At 33.2% G+C, this 19,809-nt stretch overlaps 1 protein-coding gene across 1 annotated transcript; it reads left to right on the forward strand.

Annotated features, from left to right (window-relative positions):
• The first annotated feature begins 9,294 nt into the window (after nucleotides 1-9,294).
• Nucleotides 9,295-16,279, forward strand: LOC141667345 (adoMet-dependent rRNA methyltransferase spb1). Its single transcript, XM_074473784.1, has 11 exons — nucleotides 9,295-9,844; nucleotides 11,120-11,167; nucleotides 11,255-11,410; nucleotides 11,514-11,563; nucleotides 12,005-12,161; nucleotides 12,256-12,317; nucleotides 12,559-12,763; nucleotides 13,623-13,712; nucleotides 13,802-13,944; nucleotides 14,035-14,161; nucleotides 15,020-16,279. Exons 1-11 carry the CDS (start codon nucleotides 9,371-9,373, stop codon nucleotides 15,992-15,994), a joined length of 2,487 nt encoding a protein of 828 aa, XP_074329885.1. The 5' UTR covers nucleotides 9,295-9,370; the 3' UTR covers nucleotides 15,995-16,279.
• The last annotated feature ends 3,530 nt before the right edge of the window (nucleotides 16,280-19,809 follow it).

Genomic DNA, 19,809 nt, shown 5'->3' on the forward strand with positions numbered 1-19,809 from the left:
CATTTTTATCCATAAATTTACCTTGGCATATAGACTCTAACAAAGTAGTGGTTTGACTGTCTAAGGCTTCATAAATTTTTTTACAAACTCTTCATTTTTTCTATACCATGTTGAGGACACTTAGACTAAAGCTTTTTAAATATATCAAAATATTTCTAGAAAGACTCGTTTCGATTTTGTTTGGTTGATTTCATTCCTAAGTCTGTTTGCCTTATGGTTTATAAAATATTTTATAAGAAATATAGACACAAATCCCTCCCACGTGGAAATAGAATTAACGGGTAGACTATACAACCATTGTTTAGCCTCTTCTTTTAAAGCAAATTTAATAACTCGGAGCCTAATTGAGTCTTCACTAAGTTGTTGAAGTTTTTGTAAAGCACATAGGTCCTCAAATTCTCGAATGAAAAGATGAGGATCCTCTCTCACTACCCCAGGTAACATGCTAATGTTGTGATGTTTGATTTTAAAATTATTCACGGTTACTTGAGGTAGGACTATGCATGAGGGTTCAGCGGAACGAGCGGGTAACAACGGTCTTTAAGTGAGACAGACATGACTACAGGTGAATTTTCTAATTTTTCTTTTGATTCAATTTTAGTGGGTGAAGATAACTCTAGTTGCCTTACTACTTTAGGAGCTGAAAGCTTAGAATGTCTTATTAATCTAGATGAATAGTCTCGAACTCGATTACTTCGCATATAATACAAGGAATAACGTAGCAGACAAGAGCTATAAGTAAACACCCAAGAAAAATTGGAAAATCAAAAAGAAAAATCTTAGATCTAGGGGTAATCCTAAAAAAAATATTCTAGACAGCTCCTAACTTTTGGACCACCAAAAACTCTATATATCTAGATTTATTCAAACTGATTAGCCAGGTAAGCGGGGGCACTTTCTTGTAAACAAGGCGTTGAATTAGAGAACCGCTAGCCTAGTCACCAATCCAAATTGGCCAGGTAAGTGATGCACTTGCCTTGTCAACAAAAGTTCAAATAATTTCAAACTTACTTTCTCTATTAGGTACCTTCCTAATTGAACTCGAAATCATAGAGGCCGACGTCTACTTAATTTTATTAAGGTAGATGAATGCAAGATGAAGGAATTAATGATTTGTGGGCCAAGTAAAGGGTGATGAAATCCCTCACCTTATCTTGATATTGGGTGGAGCCCTTAAGATTGATTATATAATGCAACACACAAAGAACGAGATAATAAGCACTTATGAATGCACTACACTACGTGTATTATTCTAAATTGTACGTACGTCTTTCCTCCAACAATCACCACAATTGTATAAGATAAAAAACAATAAATATAAAAAAAAATCTAGATGATGTGATCCTATGTGAAAGAATGAATGATGCAACTTATTGGTATTTAACAATTAACTAACTACTATTTTGGATTTTCCAAATAATTAATAATTTTTTGTCTTTATTTAATAATAAAAGTGAAAAAATAGAGAGGTGATACGAAATACCAAAAAGCGCTTCCAAAAATTTCAAAAGAGACAGCGAGACCTTCTTGCGATCTTCTTGTCCAAACTTTCCTCCGCTTCACGATTCCCAAAAAAACAGAGAGAAAACAAGAAACTAGTCCGAAGAATTAAATATCAAGGAGCGAAAATTACCAATAGTCCCCGGCAGCGGCGCCCAAAATTTGATGTGTAAAAATAATAAGAACTGCAAGCGCATAGTGTTTAATTGTAGTAATTACAGGTCGATCCACAAAGACTACGAATTTTAAAAATCCTAACAATTTAAATCAAGCGAAGTAGACAAATAAATTTGAGATCATATTTGTTTATCCTAATTAGAAAATAACAAATAATATAGAAAACCTAGGAACCTGAATCCGTTAATCAATCAAAATTAATATCAACTCTCCCTAAAATCAATTCTCTTTTATTCACAAAAATAATATGTATTAATTAACGAGACAAACATATACTATGAAACTTGTATCTAACAATAACCCATCAAAACTTCAAGGAGCAAGCATATGCTATGAAAAATAAATCCGCTAACAATAATATATCAAAATTACTTTGTCAATTGAACAATTAAGCACCAAGAAAAATTATTACAATCAAATAATAGGAACGAGAATATATCAAATTAATTAAATTAACTTCATCCTAGGGAACAGATTTAGCTACACATGATAAAAGGATGAACAACACAAATAACTAACAAAATTCTAGCTCTAGATAGATGGTGTTGGGTCTTGGGTATATAAAATATAAGAGGGGAGACCTATATATATAGAAAAAATATAAGGGTTTGGGTCTGGGCATGTCAAATCCTGCTTAGGATATATTTCCTTCTTTTCGTTCTTCTCCAATAAGTATTCGAATTTCTTTAGCTTCAAGTATTCTCCACCTCATTACCTTTTTTTACCTTTTCCTACTCAAATTCTGATTTTATTTATTTTTCTACAAAATAAAGTAAAATAATTAATTTATTAATAAAATTACGAAAATGGGCATAAAATAGGTATTAAAAGAAAATGCTAAATTATGGACCTATCACTCAGCTTTTGACAGAGAATATTGTGAATTATGGAAGAAATCATCAAAGTTGATAAATCTTTCTACATGGAAATTCTATGAAATGATCCTTTTCATTGTATACAAGACTATCTGCAACTTATACTAACAAACGTGAATTTCAAAAAAATAACTAATAAAAGGTCTGCCCTAAAATCGATGCATTACTTTGAAAGACTTTAACTTTAGTGGTGTTTGTAAAAATCTACATAATATGTTTTATTTTTCTCCAAATGACAAATATTAATATTTAAGTGCGGGTCAAATACCCAGGACTTTCTACTACCTTTATAGATAAACCGGGACAAACATATGCCTCCAACTGAGCATATAATGATTTTACGCTACAAAATCTTATCTCCTTTATTTACAGAGTATGCACTTTATTCTTTTATATTTATCTCTTATCGACATATTTGGAGAGCATGTTATTCACTGTCAGAAGCAAGTACTCCCTCTGTGATGTGGATTGCACCACAAAGAAAGAAAAAACAAGAAGAAAAGGGATAAGAGAAGAAAATGATATTTCAAAAGAACACGATCAATCCAGAAACGTGAACTTTGAATCTCAAATTGCTTAGATCAATCCAGAAACTAAGTAATTTAAATCTAATCTTCAAAACAATCCAGTAATTTAAGTTTAGAGAAAAAAAAAACTATTCATAGTTGATCTCAAAACACAAGTTTTATATCATCCATTATCTCTCTTAAAAGATTACATGAGAAGGGTATTTATAGGATTAGACAATAACTCAAACCCAATAGGATTCCAAGAGAAATTCAATATCAGCTTGAATTAGCCAATATTTGAATCCTTCCAGGAAACAAATTTAAAAACCAAACACAAATAGAAAAAAGACAAAAACCAAATCCAAATAGGAAAATAAAATCCTAAGTGTTTAAAACAAGAAAAACCCTTTCAAGTAAAAGGTAAAAAACTTACAAGCAAAATTCTAATTAATAATAACAATAAGTACACATAGCCAAATCCCAATTAACATATTCATTCCTTGATACTCATCATTCTCCTCTCCTTTGAAAAAAACTGGTCCTCGAGTTCTAAAGTATTTACGAATAAGCACACAACGAGGTGATTTCTCGTAGAACTTGAAAACCTTAAATTTCAATTCCATCAGCAATATCTTTGGAAGTAAACTCGAAAGAATAAGATAGTTTGATGAGATAGGTGCATTTAACAAGTTCTCTACCCCCAGAAAATCATTGTGTTCCACTAGGATAATGTTGTTTTCCTTGTACACAACCTCTTTAGTTTCGAACTTCTTCTTTAGTATCTCTTCTCCTTCAACAATGTCGTCACACACAAATTTAGGAGATGCAACTATTTGATTTTTTTCAATAACCAAAACTTTCTCAACAAGTGATTTTCTTTCTTCAGGCTTCTCTATCATAACTTCTTTTATAACCGGTTCATCCTTTTCATCGAAACTTGATGTAGTCGCCACACGTAACACCTGATAATCAACAACAAGATCCGCAATAGTCTTCACACTGACAAAGTCTTCTTCTTTAGTTTCTTCTGAAAAAGTAAACTCGTGAAGGGAAGACTTCAATTTCTCGTCTTTTTGAAAAGATTCAAATTCCAATGCAAGATTGCATACATTATTAAACAAGATATATGGACTTGATTTAACCTTTCGATAAATAGGAACATTCAATCCACGAATAAATCTTCCAATTTTCATTGTTTCCGTCTCCTCCAAGTCACAAATAAGACGCAATCTATAAAACTCAGAAGTATACTCGGAAACACTCATAGTACCTTGAGAGAGGGATTTCATCTTCATTATACATTCGAATTTATAATGCAAAGGAATATATTTTGCACGAAGTTTCTTCTTCAGAGATGTCCAAGTCATAATTTTTTCTTTTCCAGATTTAACTCTTTTTGTGTTTAGATTATCAAACCATAAGCCTGCTTTCTTTGTAAGTTTAAGCCCTGCAATCTTGAATATTCTCATCTTAGTCCAACTTGTATAAGCAGAAATCTTGTCGACTTGTGTAACCCATTCAACAAAATCATCTATGCTACCCAAACCTGTAAAATAACCAAGCTCTATACCAGGATTATAGACTTCATCACTATCTTTCACCTTAACTAAAATTTTATCCAATTCATCAAACCTCGATTCCGTTGAATTAGCAAGCTTTTGAGTACGTTTATCAATCTCATCCAATTTTTCAAGTAATTTTTTGAGCAATTCATCCGTAGCCATAAGAGAAATCTGAATTTTTTTAATGAATAGTACCCGTGAACAGTGCCGATGAACAATGCCCTTGAACAGTAACTCGTGAACAGTGCCGATGAACAGTACTCGTGAACAGTACCCGTGAACAGTACTTGTGAACATTAACTCGTGAATGGTAATTTTTTTTCCAGAACCTAGATCTCCCAACTATTAAGAAATTGGAGAAAAAAAAACCTTGGCTCTGATACCAAATTAATGTGGATCGCACCACAAAGAAAGGAAAAACAAGAAGAAAAGGGATAAGAGAAGAAAAAGATATTTCAAAAGAACACGATCAATCTAGAAACTAAGTAATTCGAATCTAATTTTCAAAACAATCCAGTAATTGAAGTTTAGAGAAAAGAAAAACTACTCATATTTATCTCAAAACACAAGTTTTATATCATCTATTGTCTCTCTTAAAAGATTACATGAGAAGGGTATTTATAGGCTTAGACAATAACCCAAACCCAATAGGATTCGAAGAGAAATTCAATATCAGCTTGAATTAGCCAATATCTGAATCCTTCCAGGAAACAAATTTAAAAACCAAACCCGAATAGAAAAAAGACAAAAACCAAATCTAAATAGGAAAATAAAATCCTAAGTGCTTAAAACAAGAAAAACCCTTTCAAGTTAAAGGTAAAAACTTGCAAACAAAATTCTAATTAATAATAATATAATAATCAGCTACTTGTCCAACTTCGTGCATCGCTCCTTATTCCTTATTGTCCAAGTAAGTTTCACAACCCATATTTTCGTCCTCTCCAATTGAACATCACAACAAGTACATATAGCCAAATCCTAATTAACATATTCATTCCTTGATCCTCATCACTCTGTCCCTCCCAATTGTTATCATTTCTAAGAGGGTGTCCGATACATATTTTAAGATGAACAAAAAATATAGTTCTATAATTTTTTTAAAAAAGAATTCTCTTTTCTGAATAAAAATTTAAACATTCTATTTTTATTCATAAAAATAAAATTTTGAAAAAAAGTTATAGAACTATACTTTATATTTATCTTAAAATGCGTGCCAGATATTTTCTCAGAAACGATAACAATTGGCCGGGACTGAAGGAGTATGTTTTATGTATTATCATGACATGCTCAAAAAGGTGTTGTATAATATTTTTTAAAGTATATGGATTCTGAGTATGAAAAAAGGCATTCGTGAACTTTTTCCCCTATACATGGGAATTTAGATCCACTATGGCTGAAGTTTTGATTTACAGGGATTTCGGATAAAGAATAGGCACTTGTGAATTTTTCGCCCCTGCTGGGAAAGTTAGATCCGCTTCGACTGATGTTTTGGTTTACATAATACAAGGAACGTGTTTATTGATCTTACATGAGTTTCGTGCGAAGCGATTTTTTTAATAAGACGTTTATAGGTGGTCAAACGATAAGTAAGGCAGTCAAGACAAAGATTAATAAGCATGATCAACTCAATTTTATACCGTTTGTCCTTGACAGTTTACACATTTAGATTTATGACTTATTGTATTATTTGAATTTGAGAACAGTATAAAATGTTATGAATAAGGATATACCAACAAAATGTTTAGTTAAATACATATTTCAACAATCAGAATTTACAATTCAAGGAGTACTAATGACGTAATTTGTTACCCTGTTCACATATTTTTAACTTGAATGTCACATATTTCCATTAAAAAACTGTTTACAAAAATTTACATATGATATTATACTTTGTTGTGTTTGAGCTAAAGTATCGAATTATGCGTAGTGTAGTTCGTGCCCTCAAATCAAATTATAATATTATGAGTTTTCAATATATTAATATAATTTATAAAAAATCATTAACTAAAAAGAGAATTTTAATATTAACAAATTTTAAAAAATATAAGTGATTAAGATATAAATATTTATTTTAATATTAAATTTGTAAATACGTTAACCCATGATTTGCACGTGTAATAATCTAGCCTAAAAAAACTAAACGTACAAAAAATTGTTCTTATATTTCTTTTATAATATTCACTAAACTAAGGCCGTCTTTGAAAGTTAGTTTTTTGACACACAAATAATTTTTCAATTAAATTAGAGGTTTGATCAAATGAAATTTTTAATATTTGTGTTTGTTAGTTAACTTTTTAAAATAGTTTTTTGATTCCCAAAACTAATTTTGGAAAAGTTATTAAAGTGAGCTTTTTCAAGTAGATTTTACAAAATATTAATTGAAGTATGTATTTATCAAATAATTTTATTTGAAACAGTTAAATTCGATCAATTAGTCAAAACATGTAAATCAATCAATTGCCAAAATAACTATTTTAAAACATCACACCTTTTTTTTAGTAAAAGTTATTCTTCATTAAATCAGCTAAAAATCCTACAATATTGTCTCCAACAAAAATAATGGAGAAGACCTAAAATCTAAGAAGCAATTAACCGCACAAAGAATTTTGCCAATCTCATGTGGCAATCCGTTTGCTTGCTTTCTAACAAAATCTACCAACACTCCTTCTCTCCTACTAAGCATAGATTTGCACTGTTGCACCAGGTTACCCAGCTGGAGCAGATAAGTGTTTCTCCTCTTATTGCTTTGACACATAGTTGTGAATCGCTCTAAATGGTTATTGTTGACACTGGAAGATGATCCAACCATGAAAGAGCCTCGACAATCCCTACCATTTCTGTCTGCACTACATGTGTGCTACCTGCAAATCTCATTTTTCTTCCTGCTAAGAACTGACCCTGACTATTTCTAAGTACCATACCAACTGCAAACGAATCTTGAACCTTCTTCACTGCAGCATCTACATTTATCTTGAACGAGCCCTGCTGGGAGGTTTCCATTTACTGTTCTGCTATAGGATTGTTGAGTTCTGTCTTGGAGATGCTAGGTGCTTTTTATTTGCTTCTCTCCATTCTTGTACTTGCTTTATGCTCCAGTCCATAATAAAAGCATGTGTCAATGGTTCTATCTTCAAAATTTTTCTTGTTTCTCGCGAACCAAACTCCCCATAAGACTATTATAATTTATGACCTTCTCAAGCAACCAGTTAGCTGCACTTTCTACTTCCCTCATATCAAAAGTCAAACCTATATTATGCCAACATTCCTTGGCAAAATTTCATTTAAAAAACAAGTGTAATGGGTGCTCAATGTCCCCAGTACATATCGGGCAACAACATGGGATTGTCATTCTTTTATCTCTAAGCAAATTCCTAACATGAAGATTGTTTCGACAAACTCTCCACATAAATATTCAAATTTTGTGAGGAATTTTGAGAGACCATATCTTGTTCCATCCTGTAGATTAATATACTCCTCCAATTACTATAATATGATTTTTATGTCACTGTTAATATCCCAACTTTACCGTGTATTACCCTCATAATGGGACCAGGCAATCCCATCTTTAATACCCGTATTTGGTATCCGATACAAATATTAACATCATTCAAAAACCCCAATAAAAAACATGATTGTTTATGATGATATCCCTGCCATCATGGTAAGATACACCTAGTTTTCAGTCTCTTCATTTATTAAAGAATTTTGACCATTAAATTTTTAAATTTATTTTTCTGAATAAAAAATATTAATTTAATTTATTTATTTGTAAAAAAAGAATTTAAAAAATAATTTTAAATAGGTGCTCAAAACTCCTGAACATGTATGTTAAAAAGTTAAGCAATAATTATTTATTTAAAAATAAAGGGAGTATATTTTAATACAATAATTATTTTTTTAACTAAAAAATCAAACAATTTAATTTATAATAAATTAAATCTTTTATATGCAAGGTGATCAATTTATAATTTTAACAATATATATTGTAAATAATTATATAAAATATTCAGATTTTTTTAAGCGTAATTAATTAAATATATTGAGATTATCTTGTAAATTTGTAACCAATATATGTTTGGATAATTTCTTTACCACTATTTATTTAAAGTAATAAACACTACCATTTTTCATAATACTGAATTAAATTACTAAATATAAACATGGTTGATGGTACTACAAATCCCCAATTAATTCTCTGAAAGGTACATGAGTGTTCCAATTTTTTTAAACTCGATTAATTTTGTGTATTTTTCTAGATCGGTATAGTACAAATAAATTATTATATATATAATAAAATTTCAAGTAAATTTAAATAACATAAATTATATAATATGATAAATCTATATATTACCTTATAAATTATTAATAAGGTAAAGATATTAAAATACATTCAATTTTTCATTCATTAATTTTCAATTAATCACTAATTCTCTAATTTTTTTGATTAATCCTAATTCAGTATATGAACCTATTTTTTCCGTTGTATTCTTAATAAACTTGCTCCAAAAACTGCTCGTCAAAGTGGGATGTAGTAATCAGGAGAAATGATAATAAAATTTAAGACCAACATTTAATACATCACGAGGGCATACATGTAAATTCAGATTACCACCGTGAGAAAAGATAGCCGCTGTCACGTGCAGATCACGTGACCTCCCCCCTCACCATCTCTAAAACCCTAATAACCCCTAAATGTCTCTTGCAGCTTTCTCTCTCAAAACCCTAAAAAAATCTCTCCCAAAAAAAGATGGGAAAAGTAAAAGGCAAGCACAGATTAGACAAATACTACCACTTAGCCAAAGAACACGGCTACCGTTCTCGAGCCGCCTGGAAGCTCGTTCAGCTCGACTCCAAGTTCACTTTCCTCCGCTCATCCCGCTCTGTTCTGGATCTCTGTGCTGCTCCTGGTGGGTGGATGCAAGTAGCTGTTGAGCGTGTTCCTGTTGGCAGTCTTGTAATTGGCGTTGATCTTGATCCAATTCGACCTATTCGCGGCGCTATTGGAATTCAAGAGGATATTACGCAGTCGAAATGTCGGGCCAGTATTAAGAGATTGTTGAGTGAGAATGGGTCTAGGGCTTTTGATTTGGTTTTACATGATGGTTCACCTAATGTTGGTGGTGCTTGGGCGAAAGAGGCCACTAGTCAGAATGCGCTTGTTATTGATTCTGTTAAGTTGGCTACCGAGTTTTTGGCTCCCAAAGGGACTTTTATTACTAAAGTATGATTCGGTTTCTCTGTCTCGAAGTCTCAATATTTATGTATCCAAATTTGTTGTATTTTTGTGCTGTTGTGCTTGGTTTTATGCTACAGTATGCATATTTGTTGATAATAATTGTATGTCTTTTTTTTAAGGATGCTAAATGTAGGATTTTTAGTGGTAGGGGTATGTTGTTAATAGATATCTGTCTTTGGTTAATATTTATGGAAGGGACTTTAATTACGAAAGTATAATTTGCTTTCTTTTGTCTTGCTATTTAAGTTTAAGAATTTGTTTTGTGAAGTTGGTTTCTTTGTGCTGTTATGCTTGGTATCGATTGATAATAAATAACTGTATTCGTACTTAATGAATTGAATGTACTTGTAAAGTACTCTTGTATGTCTATTTGGATAAGCGAAGTACTTTTTTTGCGCCTATGTTAAATATTGGATCTTTAGTGGTGGGATATGTTGTTAATAGATAATTGTCTTTGCTAAAGTACTCTTGTATGTCTATTTGGATAAGCGAAGTACTTTTTTTGCGCCTATGTTAAATATTGGATCTTTAGTGGTGGGATATGTTGTTAATAGATAACTGTCTTTGCTAAACTAATGTAATTATTTATTTTTGCTTTTCACGTATTTCCACATTCTGGATGAGTATGTTTGTATATTTGTGCTGTTCTGCTCGGGCTTATACTGTTTATGTATTTTTTTTGAAACAAAATATGTGGTTTATGATGAACTAGATTAGTTCCCGGGCATATGCCCGGTTATATAATTTTTTTGTAAAAATATATTTTGAAATAATTTAATTTCAATATATACTATGTTGTGTGTACAATTTAATTTCAATAATTTATTTCTGTTTTAGTATAGTGTAGATTGGAAATTTTGGTTGCGCAAGTTTTGTCCAAGTGAAGGATTTTGATTTCTGTGTATGATGTGAACTAATGTTGATAGCGTTATATTATTAAACATTTGATCTGATGGATGTAGCTTTGACACTCGTAAACATGAACTTATGTTAGCTTCATGTCATAAAGATCTTCTATGCAGTCGTGCTAACTGAAACTTTCGGATATAAAAGCAATGTTAAGCAAACTGTGGGTGATTGGATTATGCAAATTTAGAGACCTTCCTATGTTTTTTTATAAATATGAATGTTAGTTTATGTATTAAGGATCTTGCTGTATATGCTAGTATATGTTTCCATCATTTCCTTGTCTATTTGTAAAGCTAAAGTCTAAATTATGCATGGACTTTAAGATTTATGTATTATTGTGTGGCATTGTAGGTTTTCAGGTCTCAGGACTACACTGCAGTTCTTTACTGTCTGAGACAGGTGATGCTCTGTCCTTTCCCATTTCCGCAATATGCTAATGGGTGATATATCTCGATGTTTTGTATGACATTGTCATTTGTTGAGCAGTTGTTTGAGAAGGTTGAAGTGGACAAACCTTCGGCTAGTCGTTCAGCATCTGCAGAAATATATGTTGTAGCCTTTAAGTACAAGGCCCCTGCCAAAATTGATCCGCGCCTACTGGATTTTAAGCACTTATTCCAGGGAGGTAAAGAACCTGCTAAGGTAATTCGAATTAAGTTTGTTTATTTTTTCATTTTTTTTACTCATAATCTGTGTAGAGAGTTTCGTTTTATTTTTGCGACTCAGTTTCAATTTATATGTGCAGGTGGTTGATGTACTTAGATCATCAACAAAACAAAAACGGCACCGTGATGGGTATGCACCTTGGCACCTCTTTCTTACTCCTGCTTGTCAAGTGAAAACAAAATATTGTAATATATCATTAAAAATAAAAAAATTTCAATGATCCTGAATAGTGGAAGCTTGTTTGTTTTACTTTATAGTTACAGCTCCGAACCTCTGATTTGGAATTGTTATTTTACCTATGTAGAAACGTTGTACTATTTTGACCGTATAGAGTATAGACACTTATACAAACACTAGGAAGTGATTTGTTTCTTACATACGAGTCTTGAACTTGCACTAGCAGGTTCACTACAAGCTTTGGCTGTCAACAATCTTTTGATTATAAGAATTGAAAATATGAAAATAGTTGAACCCAACTTTATACAGTTTCTGTTTTTTTTGTAAAACCTGTGAACGTGCTTTACACATTAACTCTTCATTTATTTAAGACTTTCTTTTCTATTGTTGTAGGTATGAAGACGGGGCTACGATTCTAAGGAAGGTCAGCTCAGCTTCAGACTTCGTCTGGTCAGATGCTCCTCTTGACATACTTGGTTCAGTTACATCCATAAGCTTTGATGGGCCTGAGTGTTCTCCTATAAAGGAACACGCTTTAACAACTGAAGAGGTATACGGTTTTGTAAATCTTTTTTCCCTTATAAGTTGAGGGGACAGCCTTTTTTCCGCTTCAAGAAGAACTTATACCGATATATCTTTGTCAGGTTAAATCTTTGTGCGATGATTTACGTGTTCTAGGGAAACAAGACTTCAAGTATCTGTTGAAGTAAGGAACAGATCCCTTTGTCATGATGAGTTCTGATGATGTATCTTGTATTATTTTATTTGGTGGAAACATTTTTTTACCTTTGTAATTTGTATTGTATATTGTTATGGTGAATCAGTGCGTCAAGCATGATTAAAGCAACCAAGGGGCTGTTATTTCTGAATTGTGCTTCTGCCTTTGTAATTTCCTTTGGAGAAGCTTTAATAGTGTTTGTGAACTTGGTGCTTTTTTACCCTTTCAGATGGCGAATGAATATTAGAAAGGCATTATCTCCATCTAAGTCTGCTGTTGCTGCCACCACAAAGGTCGATAGTGAGGCTAAAACTGCTGAAGATGAAGCGGAAGATGATGACGAGAAGGTTCTTAATGAAATGGAGGAAATGACATATGCAATGGATCGAAAGAAGAAGCGGGCAAAAAAAGTACTTTCAAAAAGACGTGCCAAGGTTAGTAAGCTATGTTATGACACTATCCTATTTGCCCTTCTCCCTTTCTGTTTTACGTATAAGTTAGTAATGAGTGCCTAGTTAATTTCTATTTTCTCTTTCTTTCTCCTCTTCACTTCCAGTATTAGGTGAGCTCTTTCGCTTTACTAGTCTTTCTTCTGCGTTCTGCAGTTGCTCTTATCTTTTCTCACCGATGTTACTTGTAGACTTTGTGTTTTGTGATCTACTCCAGATATGTTACCATTTTCTGGTTAATAATTTGTAATTTTTATTGAATTGAATGCATAGTTTGGACCTAAGAATGTTTTTTTACTCTTGTAATGACAAGTCCCCCAGCTTTGTCAAATTTACCCTATAAATTATTTTCCGGTGTTGCATTAAACTGTGCAGCGATAGAAAGAAGTCGCAGATGAAAGAATATACGTAGTCATCAAGGACTAAACACCACTGGCTAGAAATTACATGAACAATTTGGCTATTTCTAAGGCCTACAAAGTCGTGGAGTAGATTTTTGTGGAAAAAAAATAACCCTTTCCAAGTTTTACCTTTAAATACTGAGAATTGGATATCTTTGGTACATTGTTGTGAAGAAACTGTTCTAGGTTTACACTGTTTAGTCTGGTTACATAGTTAAATTGTTACCTTGTTGACTTGGTTGAGGCGTATTTTTGTCACGGGGAAGCATTTTTTTCTGTTTCCTCCTTTACCTGAGTTTTCTGTTTACTTTTTACCTAGTTGCCGCTGCTGCTGCTGCAGTTCCTGTGAACATTACTTTTGCATTATGGATGTTTACATCAACTAGTTTGGATGCATCCTTTTGTGCTTTTGCAAATCTTCTAATTCTGTTATGAGGTTTCAGGACAAAGCAAGGAAGGCAACTGGGATGCAAGTTGATGTAATGGAAGATGGTTATACTGACCATGATTTATTCTCTTTATCTTCCATTAAGGTCAAAAACCTTTTAACTGAATCCCTAGTACGTGTTATTCATCTGTTATATATGAGCTAAACCGTATTTGTATTATTATTGATACTCAGGGTAAGAGAGATCTAGTGGCTGTTGAAGATACCGAAAATGAGGAAGAAATTAATAAAGTAGTGGATAGTGACGATGAAGAAATGGGTGCGGCAGGTCAAGATGATTCTCAAAGTGATCTGGACTCCGATGAAGAGCGTAAAAGGTTGATTTAATCTTTCTATATTGTTTTATAGAAGTTAATTGAATTGAAATTAGTTGTCATATTGAACTAGTTGATAAACTTCACCTACAGATATGATGAGCAATTGGAAGACTTTCTTGACCAGGCCTATGAGCGGTATGTTGCTAGAAAAGAAGGAAGTACCAAACAGAGAAAGCGTTTAAGACAAAACTATTCCAAGGATGGTGAATCTTTGGAGGTACAAGCATTTTTGTTTCTCTTTGTTTCCTTGCATACCTAATCTTACAATCTCTTCCCAACCAGGGACGGAGCTAGGGGTGGCGCTCAGGGTCCCTTCCATTCCTAGAACATAAATTTATTTTTATGTTATTTGATGAAATTATGTTGACATAATTTATGTTATGATAGTAGTCTTCTGTAGTTCACAATTTTTTTTGCAAAAAATTAACTTATACTACCTCCGTCCCTCTCATTTCTTTACATTTTTTTCACATGCTTGACACGCATTTTAAGGCAACTATAAAGTATAGTTCCGGAATTTATTTTTAATTTTTTTTTTCTGTATAAAAATTTGAACACTATATTTTTATTTAGAGGAAATTTTTTTTTAAAAAAACATTATGCAACTACATTTAATAAGAGCATTAAAGTGCGTGCCGAGCTCCCGTTCCCCAATGTAAAGAATTGAGGGGGACGAAGGGAGTACATTTTTGATAGAGGAGTTTTAATTTTTTGCACCCAGCCCTTCTATCTTGGCTTCATTTCTTTTCCCTAGAGCTACCTAGGCTTTTGTCTTGAACCATACTTTACTATTTTGGTTTTCTTTTACTCTAATATTTTGGTTGTCTTTTATAGATACTACTTTATGAATAATGACGTTGCAAAAACGAAATACTCGGATCTTTTTCCATCTTGACAAGACCTATGATGTTATTGTATTTTGTTTCGATCAAATGCCTTCAGTTCAGATGGTATTCTACCCTCAAGAGTGTGTATATCATATAGGTTAAAGAAATAGGTGTCGTTTACATTTACCTGTCCAAATACGTACTGTTTTGGCCTTCTAATGGACAATTTGTCTTTTCCTTTTCTGCAGGATGGTGACGATGAAAATGTGGTTCATTCAGATCAAGATTCTGACAATGATCGGCCTGCTCAAGAAGCAAATCCACTTGTGGTTCCACTTGACGGAGAGGAAGCCACTCAAGAGGAGGTTACTGCTAAGTGGTTTAGCCAAGATGTTTTTGCTGATGAGGGTGAAAACGAAGATATGGACAAGGATGATAGTGAAGATGAATTGGAAGTGGTTAGACAAGTCAAGAAACTCCCTTCCCCTGAAAAGGCTACCATAAAATCTACTCAACAAACTCAAGCTTTAAAAACAAAAGATGATTTTGAGATAGTCCCTGCCCCAGAAACAGATACAAGTGATGACTCATCCTCAGATGAATCAGAGGATGATGTGGAGACAAAGGCCGAGATATTAGCCATGGCAAAGAAGATGTTGAGGAAAAAAACCAGGGAAACAATGCTTGATGATGCGTATAACAAGTACATGTTTCACGATGACGGGCTGCCTAAGTGGTTTGTTGATGAAGAAAAAAAGCACTCGCAGCCAATAAAGCCTGTTACTAAAGAAGAAGTTGCTGCAATGAAAGCACAATTTAAAGAAATTGATGCTAGGCCCGCTAAGAAAGTTGCTCAAGCTAAAGCTCGGAAGAAGCGGGTGGCAATGAGAACTCTTGAGAAGGTTCGCAAGAAGGCAAACTCTATATCCGATCTGCCAGATATTAATGAACGCTCAAAGACAAAGATGATAGACCAACTTTACAAGAAGGCAACACCTAAGAGGCCCAAAAAGGAATTAGTAGTAGCAAAGAAAGGGGTACAAGTCAAGGCTGGAAAGGGGAAATTACTTGTTGATAGAAGAATGAAAAAGGACACTAGAGCAATCAAAGCAGCAAGTAAAAAAGGGAAAGGGAAGGGAAAGAACTCCAAGGATCATAAAGGTAAAAAACCTGGGAAAGATTCAGCGAAGGGAGGTATGGCCGGGAACAAAAGGAAAAGGTGAACACGCTATATTTTGGCAATAAATTCGAAAGATCTCCTATAATTAGCCCCCATGTTTTCCGGCTTACTGGTTTTTTGGGTATTGATTGTTGTCCTAAACTTATTCTTCTGTCAATTATTTGAAAGTTACAATATCAGCTATAGAAGAAGCTATCCAACATTTTATTTTTCTTACCTTTTTGGTTTCCAACAATAGTGTCAATTTTGGATTTATTATTCCTCCATGTATTGCAGCCTGGAGGCTGGAACCTATTATTTGAATCTATATATTTCAGTTGTGATTTTATTTTGTTAATCGCAGAGTTTAGGATATGGAGGAAAAGGCAGGAAACAACAAAATTTGTTTCATGACATTAGAATCCTGTAAATGGAAATGAGACTAATATATTTCTTCTCGGTTTATTCAACAATGTTCGTTTATTTTGTGTGTATTAATATATGATGAGAATGATGTTCATGATATTACCTCAGAAAATTTACCTGAAATCACCTTGTTTATGGCAATTATATATGAAGATTGAAGATACAATCAAATATACAATCTCTAATTATTCTATTTCCATAACAAATATACACCTGAACCTACACAAGACACATGTCATATTTCTATTTCTATTGAACTTTAAGGAGATACCTCATGAACTTTATTCTTATTCTCAATATATGATACACTAATGTGAAAATTGAGAACAGCTAAAATATTTATCTAGATTTGTTTCTTGCCCAACTAAAAGATCTTTGCTATATGAATGCCTTGTGTTTGAACTATGTTTTAAAAGAGGCACTCGACTCCCTGAGCTGTGTGACAAGCCTGTTACCGTTATTACTAGGGAGATTGATTAGGATTATTTGTAATTGAACTGTAAACACATTGTTATTTGCTATGTTGTTTTTTTTCTGCCAAGTACTTAAGCACCGAGGGGTCTATATTGCTCTGGTCTACTATAGCTTATTTGTTTGTTTTTATGAAGTTCTCTAGTCTGCACCTATTTGCTATTAGGCGTTTGTGTCTACCTAGCTAGGAATTACTCTTGCATGTCATTACAAAAATGCCATTACGGTGTTAACTAGAAACTGCACAAGATGCACACATTTCCCAACTCATTTTGCTACCTTGCCCTTGGTCGAGAGCCGGTGCTACAGAGTGTAGCGTCTCATGGTTGGACGGTGCTACAGAGTGTAGCGTCTCGTGGTTGGATACATAGAGCCGGTGCTACAGAGTGTAGCGTCTCGTGGTTGGATACATAGAGCCGGTGCTACAGAGTGTAGCGTCTCGTGGTTGGATACAGATTGATCATGATAATCATACTCATAATCATTTATTAGGCGTTTGCAGGGATTAACAAGTAAAAGCGACTTCATCATCTGGTAGATAATTCACCCTTCTGCATTTCTCTTAGCTTTTCAAGAAAACTGGGCATATCATTAACGATAGCGTCTTGATCAATTGTAGCGTTTGAGTTAGTAGAGGCTGACAAAGACATCTGGTGGGGAAAATTAAGCTCAGCAGTAGCCCCAAACATCCTCACAACCTCATCTTTAGCATAAGAATTATAATACGGAAAAAGATATTCTAAAGGTCACAATATTTATGAGTACATCTCAAATTCACAATATTTTATTATTAAATTAAAAATCCAACCTTACGGATGTAAATATCATGTAAAGATAAGTAAGTATCCAAATTTTTAAATGGTTTTGTCATTTGAATCAGTCACTTGAAACAAAAAATAATCGTTCAATCTCTACTGTTAACATTATATAAGAAAATACAATCATTATAAAATTAATACTATACCACTTGAATTTGTACGAAAATTTTTTTACAATAATATTTTGACTTGATATTCACATCCGTCCGGTTGAATCGTATAAAAATCTTCGATAAATATGATTTAAGGTCGCACTAATAAAAAAGTTTTCTACATGACCTTTAGAATCTAAGAAGGAAATGACATTTGTTTTAGATATCTATCATTAATATAAGAACTAGTTTATTAAGTCGCGTTTCACAGGTCTTCTAAAATAATGTTTCTCTTTTTAGTATTTTTTATATGATTTTAATCATTATGAAATTATGAATAATAAATAAATATAATATATTAAGAAATTTAAAAAACGTTCTCTCGTTAAACATGTTTACTCCAATGAGTCGCTCTCACAAATCTATTATTGTTATGGATTGAAAACTAAGGTGTATCAACTGCTGTGTTTATTACTAGGGTTCGTGAGTTTCGAGGCTCGATTTGACTGCTGCTTTAACAAGATGCATACGTTACCTTGCTGATTGCCAATGATCAAGTCAAAAAATGTAGTTGTGATTTGATGGGGGTGAGACCCCTTATATAGATATTGGGAGTCCTTGAATTGGACTAGAGTTAGGAGACTTGGTGGACAAGTCTCTGAATTAGGATGGACTTTGGAGTCCTAGGAAGTAGAAAACTGATTCCTTGTCATATGAGAGCTCTTGGAGGCCAATCTTCAAGAAATTGTGCCCTTATCTGGTCTTTATTTATCAGCTGACTTATCCCCTTATTAATTAATTATGAAATTAATTAATATTAAGGGTTTTGGGCCCTTTCTAATGGGCTTAACTGTCAGCCCAATTTTGGTATAATTAATGCGATATTAATTACGCAATCAGGGTTTATTTTATTCTCTATCATTTGGCCCCCGACTTCTGGGAAACCGTAAAAAATTTCTCAGAAGTTAAGTTCATTTGTTTCCTTACAGGGTATCGTTCTTGCGTAAAGTGTGGAGCGACCTACACATTTACAACGATTTGCCTTGTACGTGACTTCAGGGTTGTTTTGGAACCTCCCTATTACTTTCTTTACCTTATTCCTATTATTTAGGAATTTTCTGGTATTTTTCCTTAACTTCTAGGATTTTTCCCTTAATTTCTGGGATTTATAGGAATTTTCCCTTAATTTTCTGGAAAATATTCATAATTTTTCTGATATTTTTGAGGGATTTCCTTAATTTACAGGATTTATTCCCAATTTCCAGAAAATATTCATAGTTTTCAGGAATTTTTTAAGAAATTTCCATAATTCACATGATTTATTCCTAATTTCCAGAAAATATTCATAATTTTCAGGATTTTTAAGGAATTTTAATTTTCTGCAATTTTTCCAGGAATTCCCCCCTCCTTTTCTGTTCTTTTCTCTTTTTTTTTTTAATGTAATTTCGACCAGGAATCCTTTTGACCAGGATCTTGGTCGAATAATGCTTCAATGTGTTTTGGTCGACAGCCATTTCGGTCAGGACCGTTCGACCAGGATTCCTAACCTATTTCGGTCAGGATTTTGACTCTGGTATTTCAGCTCTGACCGAATTATCCTCCCTTTTTTCTGATCGTGGCTTATTTCGGCCAGGAATGTTCGATCAGGATTCCTGACCGAATTTCGGTCAGGATGACGTTGCTTCTGATTTTTCTGACCGAATAAAGGTCCTGTATTTTCTGATCGTGGGATTTTTGATCAGAAATCTTCGATCTGAATTCCTGATCGACTTTCCGGTCAAAACCTAATGCTTGCCCCTTTTCTGACCAAATTATGGGCCATTATTTTTTGGTCGTGGGCATTTTCGAGCAGGAATTGTCAACCAGGAATTGAATCATATTCCTGACCGAATGGAGGTCAGGATGTAGTTCCTGAATTTTAATTGGGCCAGACCTGTATTCTTGGGCCTTTCAATGGGCTTAATACTTGGGCCCTTTTACTGTTTTTTTTTAATATTTGGGCCCTTTGATTGATTTTTTTTGATATTTTCTGAAATACTGGCCCTTATGTTGGGCTGACTGTTAGGCCTTTT

This window comes from Apium graveolens, chromosome 6 (genome assembly GCF_009905375.1).
Source record: "Apium graveolens cultivar Ventura chromosome 6, ASM990537v1, whole genome shotgun sequence".
Taxonomy (NCBI): Eukaryota; Viridiplantae; Streptophyta; class Magnoliopsida; order Apiales; family Apiaceae; genus Apium; species Apium graveolens.